The sequence below is a fragment of the Hemitrygon akajei genome, unplaced genomic scaffold, assembly GCF_048418815.1.
Source record: "Hemitrygon akajei unplaced genomic scaffold, sHemAka1.3 Scf000034, whole genome shotgun sequence".
Lineage (NCBI taxonomy): Eukaryota > Metazoa > Chordata > Chondrichthyes > Myliobatiformes > Dasyatidae > Hemitrygon > Hemitrygon akajei.
Window position 1 is genome coordinate 13,962,526 of NW_027331920.1, and position 21,134 is coordinate 13,983,659.

At 44.7% G+C, this 21,134-nt stretch overlaps 1 protein-coding gene across 1 annotated transcript in view; it reads right to left on the reverse strand.

The window, feature by feature from the left end:
• Positions 1–620: 620 nt before the first annotated feature.
• LOC140720008 (uncharacterized) overlaps positions 621–21,134 on the reverse strand; it is a 305,271-nt gene continuing 284,757 nt past the window's right edge. The window contains 4 exon segments of the mRNA XM_073034912.1: positions 621–721; positions 1,182–1,307; positions 12,944–13,175; positions 13,260–13,958. Of these exon segments, the coding sequence (XP_072891013.1) occupies positions 621–721; positions 1,182–1,307; positions 12,944–13,175; positions 13,260–13,958 (1,158 nt within the window).

The following is a 21,134-nucleotide window of genomic DNA, read 5'->3' on the forward strand; positions in this document are numbered from 1 at the left end:
TACAAGAATCCCCCACCATGCCTTTCAACATTCGTCACACCTCCAAATCCTCAGAACCTTGAAATACATACACACCCCCAAAGTGTGACCCAAATTATCGGACCTCCAAAATCCATACGCACCCTGAAATCCGCCGGCATTCCCAAATCTTTGCACACTCTCAAATTCGCACTGACACCCAAATCCGCGTGCATCTAAGTTAACGTGTGCCCTGAATCCGCATGCATCCCAATATTAGCTGGCAAACACCCATTCCTGTCCACAATCCCAAATCGCTGTTCACCCACCATATTCTCCAAAGCACTCCAAAATCAGTACATAGTCTAAAATCCGTCTGCACCCCTGAATCCTTTGCGCACCCGAACCCGCTGATTCTCCCACATGCAATTAGATTACCTCAGCGCAAGAATCATTTCAAATAGTTAACAAAAGGGCTGCTTACATAAAAAAAACAAGTATAGAGGTCAACATTCATATCGCGTTTATCCTTAAAAGAAACAACCTTGTGATTCGACACATCTCCAAAGTCAGTGTTCACCCCCGAATCCGCCAACACACCCAACTCTGCATATCTCTGCAAATCAGTGTACACCCATAAATCTCTGCTCACCGGCAAACCCTCATTCAAACCTCAAATCAGTGTGCACCCCCAAAGCAACTGAGACACGGATCTGGCTCTGTTGTTCATTGTCATCTGTATGTCGTGTGCATTTCTCCGGGTCTGTCAACAAAGAACCAAAAACACACAGTGGATCTGTTCAATGTCATGCTTACTGCGAGCTGTAATGAGAAGCATCTCCACTCTCCATGGCGAGAGATCGCTTCTGCTTTGCAGCTTACGAAGTTTGCTGTTCAATACAAATTGTCAGTCTGTGCTTTGGCTGTCATCTGTTCTGCCGGTGGCTGCTCCAGTGCATATCAACCTCCTCTCAGTGACACAGTGAACAGTGATCAATTACATGGTGCCTGTCAAGTACACACTCAGCATATAGCAAACAACTGTGGGATCTTACAGGTTCCATTCTACTACATGACAAAGGTTCGAATATATTTTACACATTCCCGCCTTTGAGTCAGCACAATCTTCTTTTCCGAGTCCGCATCAAAGGGTACCCATTTTCAATATCATCTCTTTAGTCCTACACAAAATTACAAGATGGTGGCTGCCAATATTATAATACCAGAAGTCTTTCCATAATGCAGGGCAGCAGTCCACCATCCCAGACGGCCGACAGCTTCCTGGGGGTTGTAATGATGGAAATGGTCTCCTTCTTCCTTCAGCTTCTCGGTGCCCTCACGGATGTGAGCTGTTACGTGAAGTATATTCTCCTGATTCGTCATGTGTACGTGCAACGGTCTTGGCCAATCAGGACACACGTGGCCCCTTTCCCCGCGAAAACAAAGCCCAAGCCATTCGGATTTGCAATGCCACTTTACGAACCGTCACCGATTTCGCCAACAATTTAGATATTGCTTGTAGGGTTTGTTCGAGAGTATAAGTAATTTCAGTTGCTAACTTTTCCAATGCTGCTGCCATGTTAATGAGCTCCGGAGCTGCCTTGCTGATTTCCTTGGCAAGTGTCACCTTCACTGTGAGGTTAAGAATGCATTGAGTTCAGGAGCCGAGAGGTGACGGTACAGCTATATAGGACCCTGGACAGACTCCACTTGGAGCGCTTTGCTCACCTCACCACAGGAATGATGTGAAACTATAGAAAGGGTGCAGAGGAGATCCACAAGGATGTTGTCTTGGTTGAGGAGCATGGCTTAGAGAATAGGTTGAGTGAACTTGGCCTTTTCTCCTTAGAGCGACGGAGGATGAGAGGTAACCTGATAGATGTGCATAATGTGATGAGAGACATTGATCCTGTGGATAGTCAGAGGCTTTTTCCCAGGGCTGGAATGGCTTACAGGAGAGGCCATAGTTTTAAGGTGCTTGGAAGAAGGTGCAAAGGAGATGTCAGGGGTAAGTATTTTTTTTAAGCAGAGTGTGGTGAGTGCGTGGAATAAGCTGCCAGCGATGGTGGTGGAGACGGATACAATAGGGTCTTTTAAGAGACTCCTGGTTAGTTGCACGGAGCTAGAAAAATAGAGGGCAATTGGTAACCGGTGTTAATTTCTAAAGTAATTACATGTTCGGCATTGCAGTATGGGCCGAAAGGCCGATAATGTGCTGTAGGTTTTCTATCTTTGCACGTTTCTATGAGGACATCACTAAGTCTTTTTAACCTTGGTTAACATTGTTGAGTTGGGGCAAATCATTCTCTACAACACTCGTTTTCAAATTTATATCTTCATCCAGACAAAGTGATATTCTGACTGTACTGATAAGGGAATGAAAGGGATCGATGTTTCCAAGTCCCATCAGCCCTGTGCTAGAAACCAAACATATCCTGGCCTGAGGACCTGGACCAGTTAAAGTAACAGTTCATCTGTATTTCATTGAAGATCACAGTTAAACGGGACACATCCATTTCTACATGTGCCAGGACACCCATACAGACTCAGCAGCTTGAATGTTTGTGGTGACCACATCCGTCCGGGAAAGGACAAGAGCTAATCCAACCGACACCATTCGGTCTCTCAGTGGTTTTATCTTTTTCCCGTCGTCAACCATCTTCTTGCAGTGAGAGGCGTGAATCCACGACGGCCTTTCTCTCACCATGATTAGAGACCAGCAATACCGGAAATGGTACTTCAAACCGAGGCTCCAAACACATCTCCCTTTTACATGCCCGCACCACCACGTAGTCACCGGTTCACTGTGGTAGCATTTGACGGTCTCTACAGTTTGCTGGGCCTCTCTTACCTGCTGATGATATTTAGTGATTTTTTCAGGCGATACCATAATTGAACATGCTCTCATCCAAGTGGTGTACACGCACTTGTTTAATTCCTGATGGCGCATCAGACGGCGGTCCCGTTGTGGGGACAGCCCAATGGTTCCTTTGGCAGTGGCTTCTGTAGTCATCAGAACCAAATGCAGCTCCTATTTCCACTTTAGTCTCATTTCCTCACAAATCTTCCTAAGTATGTTCTTAATGATTCCGTTCATATTTTCGACTCGTACCGCTGACTGTGGATGGGAGCGACAATGGAAATTTTGACCCGCTTGTTAGGCTTTGCATCCATCTTCAATGACTTTACCAGTGAAATGAGTACCGTTGTCACTGGATAGTTTCCAGGGGATTCCAGATCGCGGGTTACTTCCTTTAAAAAAACATTTTGTCACTGTAGCTGCATCATTTTTTTCCACAAACAAATGCTTCAGCCCATCGTGAGAACACATAAATAATGTCTAATACATTCTTTCACCCAAAGTGGGAGATGTCATCAGGATCAACTGAGTAGGTCGCTCGCCTCTGACACCACAAGGGTGGGCCTAACAATACCTGCACAATCTAAAATCCATTGTCTACAATATCAGATATCATTCTTAGAAAGTGTTTCAGTTCTCTGTGAGTCGTTCGCATCCGTCTTTAACAGAAGTCTTAATCGATGACCTTCTGTCCTGGGTACATCCTAGGTAAATAACTTCTGGTTGTAGAAACTAATTTCTGCTTTGATACTTGTTGAACTTTCATAACTGGCTTATGTAGCCAGCTTATGGAGACCTGATCACAAGTTTCCTTTCGGGGGTTTCAACAGGGGGTCATCTACGTACTGTATTAATGTGGTGCCAACCAGAAAACTCTTTACCTTTTTTTTCCGTTTGCAATTTACATGACAAAACACTGATTTCATCAAAACTATTTTCCAAGAAATCACAAATTCAGAATATGTCAAAAGTTTTGACATATTTTCTGTTCTATAAAAGAACGGTATCTTGTTAGTTGAACAACTTTTAGGATTGCTCTCAAATTATTCCAATTTAAACAAAATTGTTAATTTCAAATTCCCAAACGTAACGGTACACCAATGAGTAATTTTCTCCTGGAATGTAGGCATCTCATATCCGAATACAGATGCACGGATTTCCATCTGCTAAACCAGGATTGCACATTGCCAGTGTGGAATTCGTGTGGCTTTAATATCAATTACATGGAAAACAAATAGGGAAACACAAAGAAACACACACAAGCGCGCGTGCGCAGAGAGAGAGAGAGAGAGACAAGACAGCACAAAAATCCATGTCTGTATCATTCTTTCATTTCTTCATTCATGTCATTTCATGTATTATCAGAAAATGTATGCAGTACACAATCCTGTGATTCTTCTTCAGATAGTCTCGAAACCAAGATAAGGAAGAACAGCAACATGATCAACAACTCCTCTTCCGCACCAAATGCACAAAAACAAATAAAAACGGTACAGAAACGTTGTCCCCTGCAGCAGTTTTGCGCCAGGGACGGTTGGGGGGGGGGGGGGGGTGGTTACTGCTGCGTGAGGCCCTGACACAATAATACATTTTTAACACAAAAGCGAATTCAAGTCAGAATAAAATATTTCCCTTGATCACCTTATTTTTGGTCTTTCGAAGCCCGAGATTCATTCGAATTCTCTCTTATTATCGATTGAGCAAACACAGAACAACTTTTCCTCTCCCACGCTCACACACAGAAACACACACACACACACACACACACACACACACACACACACACACACACACACACACACACACACACACACACACACACACACACACACACACACACACGCACACACACAAACACACACAGAGTTCAGCTGTTCAGCAGTGCGCTTATGACTTACAAGGAGAAAGCCATCTCCACACCTCAGAATAGATGGATCGTTTACAGCTTACAAAGTTCGCTTTCATGCAAGTGTTCAGGCTATTCTAGGTGTCAGCTCCTCTACTTAGCGACTACAACGCTTTTATTCAAGGCCTCACAATGGAGAGACCTTACCTGTTACACAATGAACATGCCTCCTGCCACATCCTCACTTAGCATATAGCAAAGCAGACTGGTATAATTCAGGGTCCATTTGTGACATTACAAGATTTAATACATAAAAAATCTCAAAGTTTCGAATATATTTCAACGGTACCCAACTTCCACGCTTCTGAATGTCAATTCAATCCATTTATAATAACCGTATCTTGTATTTCCCAATGTGTTGCATTGAACATAGCCATTTTTAGGGTGGTTCGAGACTTTCCTGCATTCCGAAGAAATTTTACGCGGTGGATTCCTACTTTAGTTTCTACAAGGGGTCCAGCTCCAACCATGTGGTGAACACACATACAATTTGGACTCCCCCTGGGGATAACTCTGGATGCCAGTCGTGGCTTTTCATCAGCATCATGGGCATTGCATTTTAGATAACGCTGTTGACCTTCCAGGGGGCAATGGGCCATTGTTGCATCCTGACAAATCCCAACCCACCTGGGCTGTGGGTGATCAACGGCAAAATAAACTTTCTGTCCAGAATTGCATCATTTCTTTGGGGATCCAATACTCATAACAGAGTAAGTGTTTCAACCACGTGCTTGACTAACCCAGCCATTAGGCGGCGCTGTTGAGCTCGGTGGCAGCTCATCCTGATCAGCACCCCGTCTCCCTTCATTCTGCCACTGCAAACCTTGTTCTGTGATAGGGTCGTTTTAGAACCCTGTTTCCCCTTACCCTCCTCTGTACCTTTCTCCCTCAATCCCTTTTCCCTCGTTCACATCATCCTTCTGAGAGCCCATGCTTCAGCATGTGTGGGGTTTGAATGGATCAATCATTTCACACACCCTTCTGCTCTCCTCGGTACTGTGCGATACCAAGTTCCTCGGCCAGTTCCTACTCTGCCACGGAGTCAAATTCTGCGTATCCAAAGTAGGACCCAAAACACTCGAGAAAACCGGCCACAACATCGTCACAGATATAGAAGGTTCCTCCCTTTCCACTGTCTGCAGTTATGCAAAACCTCCACTGTCACTTCAATTAGTCCAGCAGCTTCTCATGGTGCCTTCTGCACATCACCCCGTGTCCCCTGGGCGAGTGCCTGTTCCTCTGGCAGGGCTGAAGGGAAAGCTGAATTTAGACAGAGAAGGGTTAGCTTCCCCTCCTCCGTTTCATATAAACCGTGAGTTATCCTGTCTGCTGAATGCACTGGGAAAGTTTCGGAGAATCATCTCTCATTCACAGCTCCAGCATTCAATTGGGCCACGTCAAAAGGGACAGAATACCGTGTCACACCCGCCCCACACCCCCGGCTCTGGTATGTCCTGCAGTCCCTCCATTACTACAGGCGCCATTGGGGCACTGAGTGTTGAAGGTTCCACCCACTCTCGGAAAAACCTGCTGGGAGGCGGGCCACTTCCACAATAATCCTGGCTTTTATACTGTTAGTCCCGGAGTGCAGGGACAAAGGATGGCAGACGTGGCTGTTCCTCATGGAGATCGACTGTAGTGGGTTCCCGGCATGGCCAGCATGGAGGTTGCTGTCTGTGCTGGGCCTTGATGAAAAGAGCAAGAAGCAAGCAGCTGACAGGATGGGGGAGGAAGCAGAAAAAGCCCCTGACTGGGTATGGAGCTGGAGAGAGGGGTTGAGCTGGAGGTCTGGAACAGATGGGCAGTGACTTGGCCCTCACTTCAGATCCACCAGCTGGACAGTGTAGTGGTTAAGGGTTGAAACACTCTATGAAGGTTGGGCATTACCTGACCTTATCTGCCCCTGGACAAAGGCTACGATTACCTCATCAGGTGACTGAAGACAGCAACCCGGTGTGTGATACAAGCGTCTCTTCATACGCTAAATCACCCCATTCTGCATCACCATCAACGTCCGTCCTCGCACATATCACTCCTCTCCGAGCTGAGAGTTCACATTGCAGATTTTCCATCTGTTTTAAACACTTGCGATCAGCGCAGCCTTTCCTCTCATCTGCCGATTTCTTCATGACATTCACAACAGCCGTAAATCCCGACCCTGACTTTTCCTTTCTCTAATTCTGTATCCGCCTGTTTATACTCCTCTTCAGTTTTCTCATTTTCTCTTGTTAACGCTTCACACTGAGCCTGAAACTGACTCATGTGGATCAGATTCACCTGATCCTGCTCCCTCAGAATTTCTAAATCTTCCCTACACTTACACAATTCCTCTGTCAGTTTGAGTTTTTTCTCTCTTCACTTCAATTAGATCATCCAACAAACATTGCATTATAACATTTTTAATCCCTTATAATTTCTTTAATTTATTTTCACTGTTTTCCACAATTCTTCCTCCAGAGTCCCTGACCCTCGACTCTCAAACTTTCCTAACCACTCCTCATAATCTGACCATTTCCCTCATAATTAACCATGAAAGTAATCCCTGAAATCCTCGGAATTCCTGGGTTCTTCCTGTCCTTTTCCTTTCACAGTTTAATATCCTAACCTACAGTGTGATTCAATTCGACACCAGGGTCCCAGACCACTTTTCTTTCTTTTCGAGTGCACCCCAGGTCGCCAAAGTATGTTTACCGTTCATCAACTGATATCAGTTTGGAAACTCACCAGGCAACTCGTAATTAATCACAGCTCGCACTTTATTTTTCCTGCACAAACAACAAAGTAACTATGTTGACCCCAGGCAAACAACTTAAAACATGAATTCCACTGCTCCCTCTGTAGTAATACACACCCTGACCACTTCTGAAATTCACAACACTGAAACAGGGGATCCCATTTTGTCCAAATGATCAATCATTTCTTCTCTCAGTCCCTTCCATGGGGGTTCTTCCTTGTGATGGTTAGTCTCAGGAGTTATCACACCCCTGCATTTGGAACTCTTAACTTGTTTTGAAACAAGTCTTATTTGAAACATTTGAAACAACTCTTATCAGTTCAGAGGACGCATCTCATTCCTGTTGGCTGAAGTCCATCATGCTGATGACTAACAGATTTCCATTGGATGTAGTCCAAGGGCTACACAACTTCATGCTGAAGGTGATTTATTTTGTTCTCCTCAACAATGGTTCCAAACAGACAAACTGTGTCGCTCAGACTGTCAGCAGAAATATAGAGATTCCTTCTGCAGACCTGCCACTGTACATAATACACACCTTATCTCAGAGTGGCTTCAGGTTCAGAGATAACGAGATGCCTTCTGCAAACCTGCCACTGTACATAATACACACCTTATGTCAGAGTGACTTCAGGTTCAGAGATAACGAGATTCCTTCTGCAAACCTGCCACTGTACATAATACACACCTTATCTCAGAGAGACTTCAGGTTCAGAGATAACGAGATTCCTTCTGCAAACCTGCCACTGTACATAATACACACCTTATCTCAGAGAGACTTCAGGTTCAGAGATAACGAGATTCCTTCTGCAGACCTGACAGTGTACATAATACACACCTTATCTCAGAGTGGCTTTAGGTTCAGAGATAACGAGATTCCTTCTGCAGACCTGCCACTGTACGTAATACACACCTTATCTCAGAGTGACTTCAGGTTCAGAGATAACGAGATTATTTCTGCAAATCTGACAGTGTACATAATACATGGTTTATGTGAGAGTGATTTCAGGCTTAGAATGGGAATACCAGAAACTTCGTGTGTTCAGTCGATCTGATTAGGTTATTCCATAGCAATCAGTTCACAAAATGGGGGTTACAGAGCGGCTTCACAAAATGGCAGCCTATATTCCTTCGACCTCATGGCAAAAACACAGACAATTGTTCATTCTACTTCCACTGTCATTGACCCATTCATGTTTGATGTTTTTTTTGCATATGTTAATTCCTTCCTGACCCACAGTGGTGTATTTTAGTGCAGAGCAGATGGGATGCTCCTCCGGTCAGATGTGGGAATTCTGGAAATCTGACAGTTCCCCTGATGACTATTTGCAGGAAGAGCACCTAATCACAGCGCCTGACGACTGGTTCAGGTAGTTGGATGTACTCAGGATCATTCGGGAGCCTGAAGATACTATCAATGAAACATCTGAAGAGATGGCTACAAGCTTCGGATAGGAGAAGCGTGACCACCAGCAGAGGTAAGGGTCATTAAGAAGACCATTAGGTCATTAGGATGCCCAAATTACTGAATCCGAAATTCATAAAGCTATTTTTTCAATGCAAGCTGGTAAGGCTCCGGGACTTTATGGTTATCCTGTAAAATATTATTTAAAAAATCGGAAAATTGCTTTCTCCATATATGTTGGAGATGCTTAAAGATTCTTTTGTGAAAAGTGATTTACCCTCTACTTTTTATGAGGTTTCTATTTCTTTAATCATTAAAAAGGATAAAGATCCTACTGACTGTGCCTCATACAGACCTATTTCATTGTTGAATGTTGATGCTAAGATCTGTCAAAGATAATGGCCAGTCAGTTGGAGAGTCTATGGGTAAAATCATTTTTAAAGATCAACCAGGCTTTATAAAGGGTCGTTATTCTTTTTCAAATGTTTGGAGACTATTTAACATTATATATTCGCCCGCTTCTAAAACTCCACAATGCGTTGTATCTTTGGATGCTGAAAAAGAATTTGATCGTGTTGAATGGAAATATTTACTTAATGTCTTAGAAACATTTGGTTTTGTTATTAACTTTAATAATTGGATTAAAATGATATATAAAGCTCCTATTGCCACTGTTGTCACTAATAACTGTAGGTCTCCTTTTTTCAGCTATCAGGGGATTTTGATGGGATTGGTTCTATTATTCTATCTTTTATTTGGGATAATAAAAGACCAAGAATTAGTCAATGTCATTTACAAAAGTTGAAAAAGGACGGAAGCCTCGCTTTGCCTAATCTAAGAATTTATTATTGGGCTGTTAATTTGCGATATATGTCCTTTTGCTTATATTAGGGTGATAGGAATGATCGGCCAATTTGGGTAAACCTGGAACTGAGAGTGGTGAAACAGTTTTATTTAACTCCGTTATTAGGAGTTGCTCTACCTGTACAATTAGCTAAAGTTGATAATTTAAACCTATATCCTGTGGTTAAGCACTCTTTGCAAATTTGGCTCCAGTTCCACAAATTTTTAAATCTTAAAATTTTAAACGTTGTAGTATAATTTATCGTATTCACTTTTTTAAACCCTCCTGGAGCGATCCATTTTTTTTTTACCTTTGGAAAAATAAAGGTATTACTTCTTTTTTAGATTTATTTAAAGAAGGCAGAATGATGTCTTTTGAACAATTACTCGATAAATATTCTCTCTCATATTCATATTTTTACAATACCTTCAAGATAGATATTGTTTCAAAAATTCAAAAAATATTTAAGTAATTTTCCTTACATATTGGAGGCTGTCTTATTAGAGACTATTATGAATAAGAACCCTTCGATGAAAGGTTCTATTGGAAGGATTTATAATTTATTATTACAATGGGACAAGCGTCCTTTTCTTAAGATTAAACAAGATTGGGAGAAGGAACTCAGTTTGACGTTGATATGGGAGGATTGGACACGGATTCTGAAGTTGGTTAACTCTTCTTCGATCTGTGCTAGTCATTCACTGATTCAAATTAAAATTGTACATCGTTACCATTTGTCGAAGGAGAGACTTTCTAAAATATTTCCCAATGTTGACAAGTATTGTGATAGATGTAAAACTGAGATAGCTACACTGACACATATGTTCTGGTCATGTTCTATATTAAAACAGTTTTGGAAGTTAGTCTTTTCGACAATTTCTAAAGCACTCAGAATCAACTTACAACCTAATAAATTGACTGTGGTTTTTGGAATAATTCCTCAAAATATCCATGGTATTGCTGTGTCTGACCAACATGTTATTGCGTCTGTTACATTGATAGCTAGGAGGGCCATCTTGTTGAAATGGAAGGACATATCAGCTGTTACTTTGCCACAATGGTTCTCTCAAGTGATGCTGTGTATTAGTTTGGAGAAAATTAGAAGTCGAACCTTTGAAACTTTATTTGATTTTGAGAAGAGATGGGGCTCATTTGCTCGTTATTATTAGATAGATAGATAGATAGATAGATACTTTATTCATCCCCATGGGGAAATTCAACATTTTTTCCAATGTCCCATACACTTGTTGTAGCAAAAACTCCTTACATACAATACTTAACTCAGTAATAATATGATATGCATCTAAATCACTAACTCAAAAAGCATTAATAATAGCTTTAAAAAAAAAAAAAAAAAAGTTCTTAAGTCCTGGCAGTTGAATTGTAAAGCCTAATGGCATTGGGGAGTATTGACCTCTTCATCCTGTCTGAGGAGCATTGCATCGACAGTAACCTGTCGCTGAAACTGCTTCTCTGTCTCTGGATGGTGCTATGTAGAGGATGTTCAGGGTTTTCCATAATTGACCGTAGCCTACTCAGCGCCCTTCGATCAGCTACCGATGTTAAACTCTCCAGTACTTTGCCCACGACAGAGCCCGCCTTCCTTATCAGCTTATTAAGACGTGAGGCGTCCTTCTTCTTAATGCTTCCTCCCCAACACGCCACCACAAAGAAGAGGGCGCTCTCAACAACTGACCTATAGAACATCATCAGCATCTCACTGCAGACATTGAATGACGCCAACCTTCTAAGGAAGTACAGTCGACTCTGTGCCTTCCTGCACAAGGCATCTGTGTTGGCAGTCCAGTCTAGCTTCTCGTCCAACTGTACTCCCAGATACTTGTAGGTCTTAACCTGCTCCACACATTCTCCATTAATGATCACTGGCTCCATATGAGGCCTAGATCTCCTAAAGTCCACCACCATCTCCTTGGTCTTGGTGACATTGAGACGCAGGTAGTTTGAGTTGCACCATATCACAAAGTCCTGTATCAGTTTCCTATACTCCTCCTCCTGTCCATTCCTGACACACCCCACTATGGCCGTGTCATCAGCGAACTTCTGCACATGGCAGGACTCCGAGTTATATTGGAAGTCAGATGTGTACAGGGTGAACAGGACCGGAGAGAGTACGGTTCCCTGTGGCGCTCCTGTGCTGCTGACCACTGTGTCAGACCTACAGTCTCCCAACCGCACATACTGAGGTCTATCTGTCAAGTATTTCAGTTAACTGATAGATTTCCTCCACTATCTAACTGTTTTTTGATATATCTTTCTTTCTTGTTGGCGGTTTGATGTTTATTTTTAGAAGCTTTTTGTATGACGCCTGGCTCCGGGGTTGTACCCCCAATGGGTTTCTTTTCTCTCACTTTTCTTGCTTAGTAGGGATTTTTTAATTCACAAAAATGTTCAATCTTTAAGATAATTTGTTTTGAGGGATTGTGAGTGTTGTTACTTCAATGTACCTGTGTTATTTTTAATAATAATAATAATAATAATAATAATAATAATAATAATAATAATAATAATAATAATAATAATAATAATGTTTGAAAAGAAACATCTGAAGAGGTGGCCACACCCAGAGTACAAGCTTCGGATAGGAGATGTGTGACCACCAGCAGAGGTAAGGGTCATTAGGGAGACAGTGCGGGGCTGTCCTGTGGGCGTTCTCCTCAGCAGAATACCCTGTTGGATACTGCTGGGTGGCTGGGGAGTTGATCCTTTGGGGCACGGCAGCAGCAGCAACAGAAAGGCCGGTAGTACTGTTGGCTCTGATGCTCAACAGGGAAGTGTAAATTCAGGCTTTGCAGTAGTTATAGGAGATGACAGTCACGGGAGAGAAAGGAGATTCTGTCAATGTGGTCATAATTTAAATGAGAACTGATTTCTGTGCCACAGATCCAAACCATTAAACTCCAGTCCCATTAAACGGAAACAGTAGCCGAGGAATACCTCCCACGTCCAGTGACCAGAGTGCAGAACTGGGTTTGATAAACAGCAGCAATAATTACCGAGTTCGGCACCAACAGTCACTTTTGAACTTGATTCAGTAACTGTGATGGTGAAATATCCAGCCTGTAGCCTGTCACCTATTTAAATAGTTTCCCCAGTGTGAACTCGGTAGTGTGTCACAAGGTGGGATGACTGAGAGAATCTCTTCCCACATTGGGAGCAGGAGAATGGCCTCTCCCCAGTGTGGACTCGTTGGTGTGTCTGTAAGTCGGATGACTGACTGAATCTCTTTCCACATTCAGAGCAGGTGTACGGCCTCTCCCCAGTGTGAATACGCTGATGTATCATCAGTTAAGATGACTGAGTAAATCCCCTTCCACAGTCTGAGCAGGTGAACGGTCTGTCCCCAGTGTGAACTCGCTGATGCACCTTCAGTTGATATGACCGAATAAACCCTTTCCCACAGTCTGAGCAGGTGAATGGCCTCTCCCCAGTGTGAATTCGCTGATGTGTCTTCAGTTCAACTGATCGAATAAAGGACTTCCCACAGTCTGAGCAGGTGAATGGCCTCTCTCCAGTGTGGACTCGCTGGTGCACCTGTAGGTCAGATAAATGAGTGAATCTCTTCCCACATTCAGAGCAGGAAAATGGCCTCTCTCCAGTGTGAATTCGCTGATGTACCATCACTTGAGATGACCGGGTAAATGCCTTCCCACAGTCTGAACAGGTGAACGGCCTCTCTCCAGTATGAACTCGCCAGTGGGCCTGTAGCCTGGATGAGTCAGTGAATTTCTTCCCACAGTCTGAGCACGTGAATGGTTTCTCCCCAGTGTGAATTCGCTGATGTACCTTCAGTACAGATGAATGAGTGAATCCTTTTCCACAGTCTGAGCAGGTGAACGGTCTCTCCCCTGTGTGAATTTGCTGATGCTCCTTCAGTACAGATGACTGAGTGAATCCTTTCCCACAGACTGAGCAGGTGAACGGCCTCTCCCCAGTGTGAATTCGCTGATGTACCTTCAGCTGAGATGACCGAATAAACCCTTTTCCACAGTCTGAACAGGTGAACGGCCTCTCCCCAGTGTGAGTTCGCTGATGTATCTTCAGTTCAGATGACCAAGTGAATCCCTTCCCACAGTCTGAACAGGTGAATGGCTTTTCCCCGCTGTGAACTGACTGGTGTCTCTGCAGTTGCGATGACTGAGTGAATCCCTTCCCACAGTCTGAGCGGGTGAACGGCTTCTCACCAGTGTGAACTCGCTGGTGTGTCAGTAGGCTGGATGACCGAGTGAATCCCTTCCCACAATCAGCGCAGGTGAACGACATCTTATCAGTGTGAACTCGCTGGTGTGCATGCAGGTCAGATGAGTGAGTGAAGAGTGAATCCCTTCCCACAGTTCTTTGTCAATTCATAAGTCAAATGTCAGATGTAGTAAACCCCTTGCACAAACAATGTAGTTGAAGAACTGATCTCAGGTGAACAAATGCTGGTGTGTTCTCAGCTCCCCAGTTCCAGTGGATTTCAGTGAGTTACAACAGAAAACTTCATTTTAGACACAAAGCACTTTTCCAGCTGTGATGACATAATTCTTCATTTCCAAGGATCAACAGTGACACATAGTTAAATATCTAGTATCTCCTTTAATATCTGGGCAGAGACAGCAAACTGACAGGTTGTTCTGTTTAAAATTCCCGTACACAATTTTTGCCATTTCTAACCTGTAAAAAAGATTTACAAAAGACATCAATGAATGAAAGCCATCATTCAGAGAAGTGTATGGTCATCCACTTTGTTAGAAACAATGAGAGTGCAGACTGTTTTCTCAATGGAGAGGAAATAATGTTGAAGAGTACGAGAATATAAAAGCAAGGATGTGTTGTTGAGTATTTATAAAGTGTGGCCTCACTTGGACTGTTGAGAGCAGATTCAGGCCCCTTAAGTAGAAATCATGTACTTACATTGCAGAGCGTTCAAAGGAAGTTTACAAAAATATTTCTGTAATTATAAGGTTTGTCAGATGAAGAACATTTGATGGCTTGGGGCCTCTACTCACTGGAGTTCAGAATAATGAAGGGGCCCTCATTGAAATCTATCGAACATTGAAAAGTCTCGATAGAGTGGAGTATGTTTACTAGAGTGGGGGAGTCTGAGACTAGAGGACACAGCCTCAAAATCGAGCTTTGTTCTTTCAGAATGGAGATGAGGAGGAATTTCTTTAACCGGAGTGTGGTGAATCTGTGGAATTTGTTGTTATGAGTTGCTCTGGAGGCCAAGTAATTGGGCATATTTTAGGGAAGAGGGTGATCGATTCTTGATTAGTCAGGGCAGGAAGGGATATGGGGAGAAGGCAGGAGAGTGGGGCTGAGAGGGAAATGGATCAGCTGTAATGAAATGGTGGAGCAGACTCGATGGGCCAAATGACCTCATTCTGCTCCTGTATCTGATTAATTTTCACAGCCAATATATTATGAGATAATTTTAGTCTCCTTTCTGAGCTCTGACATCACACTGTTACAGCGAGGATCAACCCAAGTTGGGGGAAAAACTCACCTTCTAACTGTTCATGGTGCCAGCAACTGGTCTGTCCATCTAATTCCCCGACAGTCTTCCTGTCTGTGTGAGAATGGGACATTCAATCTGTGACTTGGCCCAGTCTGATTCCTTCCATTAGTATTATTCTCTGTCCCATATTATTCTGAGCTGCGCAGTAACTGAAATGCTCCCACACAGAGAGCCTTTGTTGCTGCACAGCTGGTATTTTGTTGATGCCGTGCTGTTTTCAGGCTGTGTTAACATTTAACTTTCAGACAAATGGTCGGTCCATACGTTGTGAGAAAAATAAATTAGGGAAAACATTGGTATTATTTCAAGTTCTGGTCATGTATGACAGCACTACAAAGAGCATGTGATGTTACACGGCAAACCCTGGAGAGTTTCAAATTACTCTGCCCCTCCGCACAGGTGATTGACGGTGGAGAGCCCATCAGAGGCAATGCCAATGAACATGATGGGGAGGGCAGTCCTCGTTCTCATTGGAGTGTGGCATATTTGTGATGAGAACGCGACAGGTCACTTGTTACCCAGGCCAAAGGTAATTGGTATCATTATGTACCCAAAGCGAATGGTACTAAACATGTTCTCACAGGTGGAAAGGTCCAGATCAAGATGGAACAAAGGTGATTTCCACAAGGAATAAAACTGATGTAAGGATTTTGTTTCCTTCTTTTCATGCAGTAAAAATTGACATTTTCATTGACTGGAAGGTCAGTTCCTCAGTGTTCAGTGGTGCCCGAGTGATCCATCTACTCCCCTTCCCTTCCCTTGTGATTCCAAATATGGCCTACGGACTAACTCTCACATGGTGGATTGGATAGTGGACTACTTGACAGATAGACCTCAGTATGTGCGGTTGGGAGACTGTAGGACTGACACGGTGGTCAGCAGCACAGGAGCGCCGCAGGGGACCGTGCTCTCTCCGGTCCTGTTCACCCTGTACACATCAGACTTCCAATATAACTCGGAGTCCTGCTGTGTGGAGCAGGATAAGACCTACAAGTATCTGGGAGTACAGTTAGACGAGAAGCTAGACTGGACTGCCAACACAGATGCCTTGTGCAGGAAGGCACAGAGTCAACTGTACTTCCTTAGGTTGGCTTCATTCAATGTTTGTAGTGAGATGCTGAAGATGTTCTTTAGGTCAGTTGTGGAGATGCCGGGGTTAGGACTCAATGTATTTAAGTAAACTACTTAAGAACTTTTTAAAAGCTATTATTAATACTTTTTGAGAGGGTGATTTTAGATGCATATCATATTTTTACTGAGTTAAGTATTGTATGTAATTAGTTTTGCTACAATAAGTGTATGGGACATTGGAAAAAATGTTGAATTTCCCCATGGGGATGAATAAAGTATCTATCTATCTATCTAACGGGGAAAACGCAGGCCCTGTGATCTATGGCTGCCTCTTTACCCAGAAACCCCCACGAGGAAGAGACCCATCTATCCGCCACGGCTCCAGCTCCTTCGCTGGTCAGCAGAAGGTTCCCCGGAGCTCTCGTGGAGAGAGGGAAAGGACTTGGACTGTGCCGGGGTGAGGAGGAAAGGTGTGTCCGGAGCTCACAGTAATTGGATTTCAGTCCCGGTTCGGAGGCCGGTACCGATAATAATCCGCCCAGATCCCCGCTCCTACCTGCCGCCGAGTCTCCGAGCCTTTTGTCCACCGTGCGCACGCGCGAAACTCCCAGGGACCCATACGCATGCGCATGTGATCGTCTGGTCACGGACGGCGATTTCTGGAACTGACAGGAGAAAGTCTGCAAATGCTGGAAATCCAAAGCGACTCACACAAAACGCTGCAGGAACTCAGCACCTCAGGCAGCATCTATAGAAAATTATAAACAGACGGCGTTTTTTTGGCCGAGAGCCTTCTGCAGGGCAGAGAAGCACGGGGGAAGATGCCAGAATAAGAATGTGGTGGGGGAGGGGTAGAGGCGAACTGGAAGCTGATGCCGGGTGGGTGGGGAAGGTCAGGAAAGGGTGGGCTGGAGAATAAAGAATCTGATAGGACAGGAGAGTGGACCAGAGAGAGGGCAGGAGGAGGGTCCCGGGAGGAGTGTAGGCAGGTAAAGAAGTAAAAGGTCAGAGTGGGGCATAGAGGAGGGTGACGGTAATTTGTTCTCCTGAGTGGAAATCGATGTTCATGCCATCAGATTGGAGGGTATATAATGTGACGGAATATAATGTGTTGCTCCTCCACCCTGGGGTGGGGGGGGGGGCGGGCTGGGAGCTCATCTTGGCACAAGAGGAGTCCATGGATCGACACGGCCGAACAGGACTGGGAATGAAGAATTAAAATGCTTGCTGACTGGTAAGTCACACTTGTGGAGGATGGTGCGAAGTTGCTCCTAATTGATGACTGCACCCTCAGGGTGGCGGAGCAACAACTTATATTCTGCCGCGGTACCTTCAAACGAGATCAACGAGTGCACCAGTCTTGTCTGTTTGAATCCAGAGCCCAAGAAAAGCTCTTTTTCGTGTCTCAGTCGTCTTTGACCCCCTGAAGAACTGTTTCTGAGTGACAGCTAAGATCCACCTGCAATTCCTCGGCCCACTTTCCCAACTGGTCTCGATCCCACTGTAACCTGAGACAACCCTCACTTTCTCCACACACCGGTTTTGGTGACATTCACAACCTCACTAACTGTTTGATCTGCATTCTCCAAATAATTAACACACATCATTGTCCAGTTGTAAGCGGGTGAATTTACTTTCTCTTTCATCTCCCGGGGGACAAGACTGCCTGGACCCGGGGGTGGGAAACACGTGCTTTCAGTGTCTGAGCCGGTGAGGAAGCCGTGAGTGGCCAGTCCACAAGACAGCAGATCCCCTCGGCAATCAAACCGACCCTCATCAGGCCTGTCCCTCTGTGTCCAATTCCCCTCTCAGTGCGAACTCAATCGCCACTGCCACTCCTTCAATGGGGCGACTGAGTCATGCAGACGGTGTGAAACCACCTCCTTTACCTCAGGACCATTTCCATTCCACCCATCCTCGGGCAAAGGAGCTGGTTTTAAATTTGCTTTTACATTGGTTTATTTCTGATTTTAAAAGTTGTCATTTCTGTGTACCGATGTCTGTTTGTCATCCTGACCAGTTCTGCCTGAAGTTTGTTTGGCTTGATTGTTTCTTGGTGAAATTTGACAATGGCTTCTCCCCGGGTTTGGACCTTCATGTCCGTATCTCAACATGAACCGTCCCTGCTCCCACTCCAGGCTCAGCCGAGAGTGACTGTACAGGCACTGGAGACGGCCCAGTCCCTGACCTCCCAGACTGCACCGTCGGGTAAGCCCCGTTACAACTGGTACCAGGACCTCCCAGAATAAAGGATGAGCCCTTGTCTGACATCTACTGGCTCTGAGATATCTCTACCCACCCGTACAAGTACAACACCGGCTCCCCCCAAGCGCCGACACCTACCGTCAGTGTGTCCATCACCAGGGGCACACATCATGTTCTCTGGCGGCAACAAACCAGCCCGAAGACCCCAGTCTCCGGTTGGCAGCAGCTCATTTGAGGGACCCGCCATTTGGGCTCCACCTCATTCGGGGGCAGACGTTTTGTTGGTGGGTGAAGCTCATTTCACACTCCTGTGACCCTCTGAGTAAAGAGGTATCCCCTCATGTGCCCCATAAACTCCCCACCTTTCACCCTTAACCCCCTGTCAAGTATCTCTCTGCTGAGACTCACAGAACACAATCCCAACACTGAGTGTTTCTTCATCAAGCAGCTTTATTCTTTATTACCTGCAGGGGGTAAGTTCACCTCCATTCTCACCAGGGATGGGAGGGGACTTCAAACACAGCGTTTACAAAATATTCCTTCTGTACATAAGAACGAGACGAGGTTACTGTTTTCAGCGAGCTCCATGTTCCCGATACATTTGTTGTTGCTGCCATCTCTGGTTGAGTCGTCTCCGCTACTTCCTCATTTCTGCACAGCGTTCAGTGTTTGCAGTCACGAGTTCCTTTAGTAAGCACATTTCTTGTCGTTTCCTCCGGCTACTTTAGTCACCTACATATATTGCATTTACTAGCTCAGCACTCCGGGGTTTGTACAGCTCCATTTTGTCTCATCAGATACTCACAATAAAATGCAAAGTTCAGTACATATTTCCCCATTCCCTCCTCTCTTCTCTCCTCATTTCTCCATGACAACAGACATCCAATATCATCAGGACTTACGAAGTGAATGATGTCTTTATGGCGATAATGCTTCAGATCTCAGGGCTTTCTTTCCCCTTTGAGGACCCGGAATCCTGATATCCCCTCCTTTTCTGGTTCACGACTGAGCACAAAAATCGTAATCAGATTGTTGGTATTATTATTGCTCCAATGGTTATTCCATCATGTAAACCAATATCCCACCATCCTCCCAGAGTCTCAAATGGCCACCGGCTTCCTGACGGGTTATCATTGTGGAACTGTACAATGTAAACCAGTATTCCACCATCCTCCCAGAGTCCCAAATGGCCACCGGCTTCCTGAGGGGTTATCATTGTGGAACAATACGATGTAAACCAGTATCCGACCATCCTCCCAGAGTCCCAAATGGCCACGGGATTCCTCAGGGGTTATCATTGTGGAACTGTACAATGTACACCAGTATCCCAGCATCCTCCCAGAGTACCAAATGGCCACCGGCTTCTTGAGGGGTTATCATTGGGGAACAATACGATGTAAACCAGTATCCGACCATCCTCCCAGAGTCCCAAATGGCCACCGGCTTCCTGAGGGGTTATCATTGTGGAACTGTACAATGTAAACCAGTATCCCATCATCCTCCCAGAGTCCCAAATGGCCACCGGCTTCCTGACGGGTTATCATTGTGGAAATGTACAATGTAAACCAGTATCCCACCATCCTCCCAGAGTCCCAAATGGCCACCGGCTTCCTGAGGGGTTATCATTGTGGAACTGTACAATGTAAACCAGTATCCCACCATTCTCCCAGAGTCCCAAATGGCCACCGGCTTCCTGAGGAGTTATCATTGTGGAACTGTACAATGTAAACCAGTATCCCACCATTCTCCCAGAGTCCCAAATGGCCACCGGCTTCCTGAGGAGTTATCATTGTGGAACTGTACAATGTAAACCAGTATCCCACCATTCTCCCAGAGTCCCAAATGGCCACCGGCTTCCTGAGGGGTTATCATTGTGGAACTGTACAATGTAAACCAGTATCCCACCATCCTCCCAGAGTCCCAAATGGCCACCGGCTTCCTGAGGGGTTATCATTGTGGAACTGTACTATGTAAACCAGTATCCCACCATCCTCCCAGAGTCCCAAATGGCCACCGGCTTCCTGAGGAGTTATCATTGTGGAACTGTACAATGTAAACCAGTATCCCACCATCCTCCCAGAGTCCCAAATGGCCACCGGCTTCCTGAGGGGTTATCATTGTGGAACTGCACAATGTAAACCAGTATCCCACCATCCTCCCAGAGTCCCAAATGGCCACCAGCTTCCTGAGGGATTATCATTGTGGAACTGTACAATGTACACCAGTATCCCACCGTCCTCCCAGAGTCCCAAATGGCCACCAGCTTCCTGAGGGGTTATCATTGTGGATCTGCTCTCCCACTTCTCTCATTCTATCTGCTGCCTCTCAAATATAATCCATCAGATGAGTTACATTTTCAGATTTGTCTGGTGTGTTGGTGCAACGTCCAATTAAAGCACACGCACCCCACTTTTTATCTAATATAATGTCTCGGGTGGCTGGAAATCGATGCTGGAGAGGCAGTGACGGGAGTCAAGGAAATGGCAGACAAACTGAATAAGTATGTTGTGTCTGTCTTCACTGAGGAAGACACCAGCATAATGGTGGAACTTCCAGGTGTCAGGAGTCAGAAGTTTGCAAAGTTACCAGAACCAGAGTGAAGGTTCTTGAGAAACAAAGGCCAAGTTAGATAA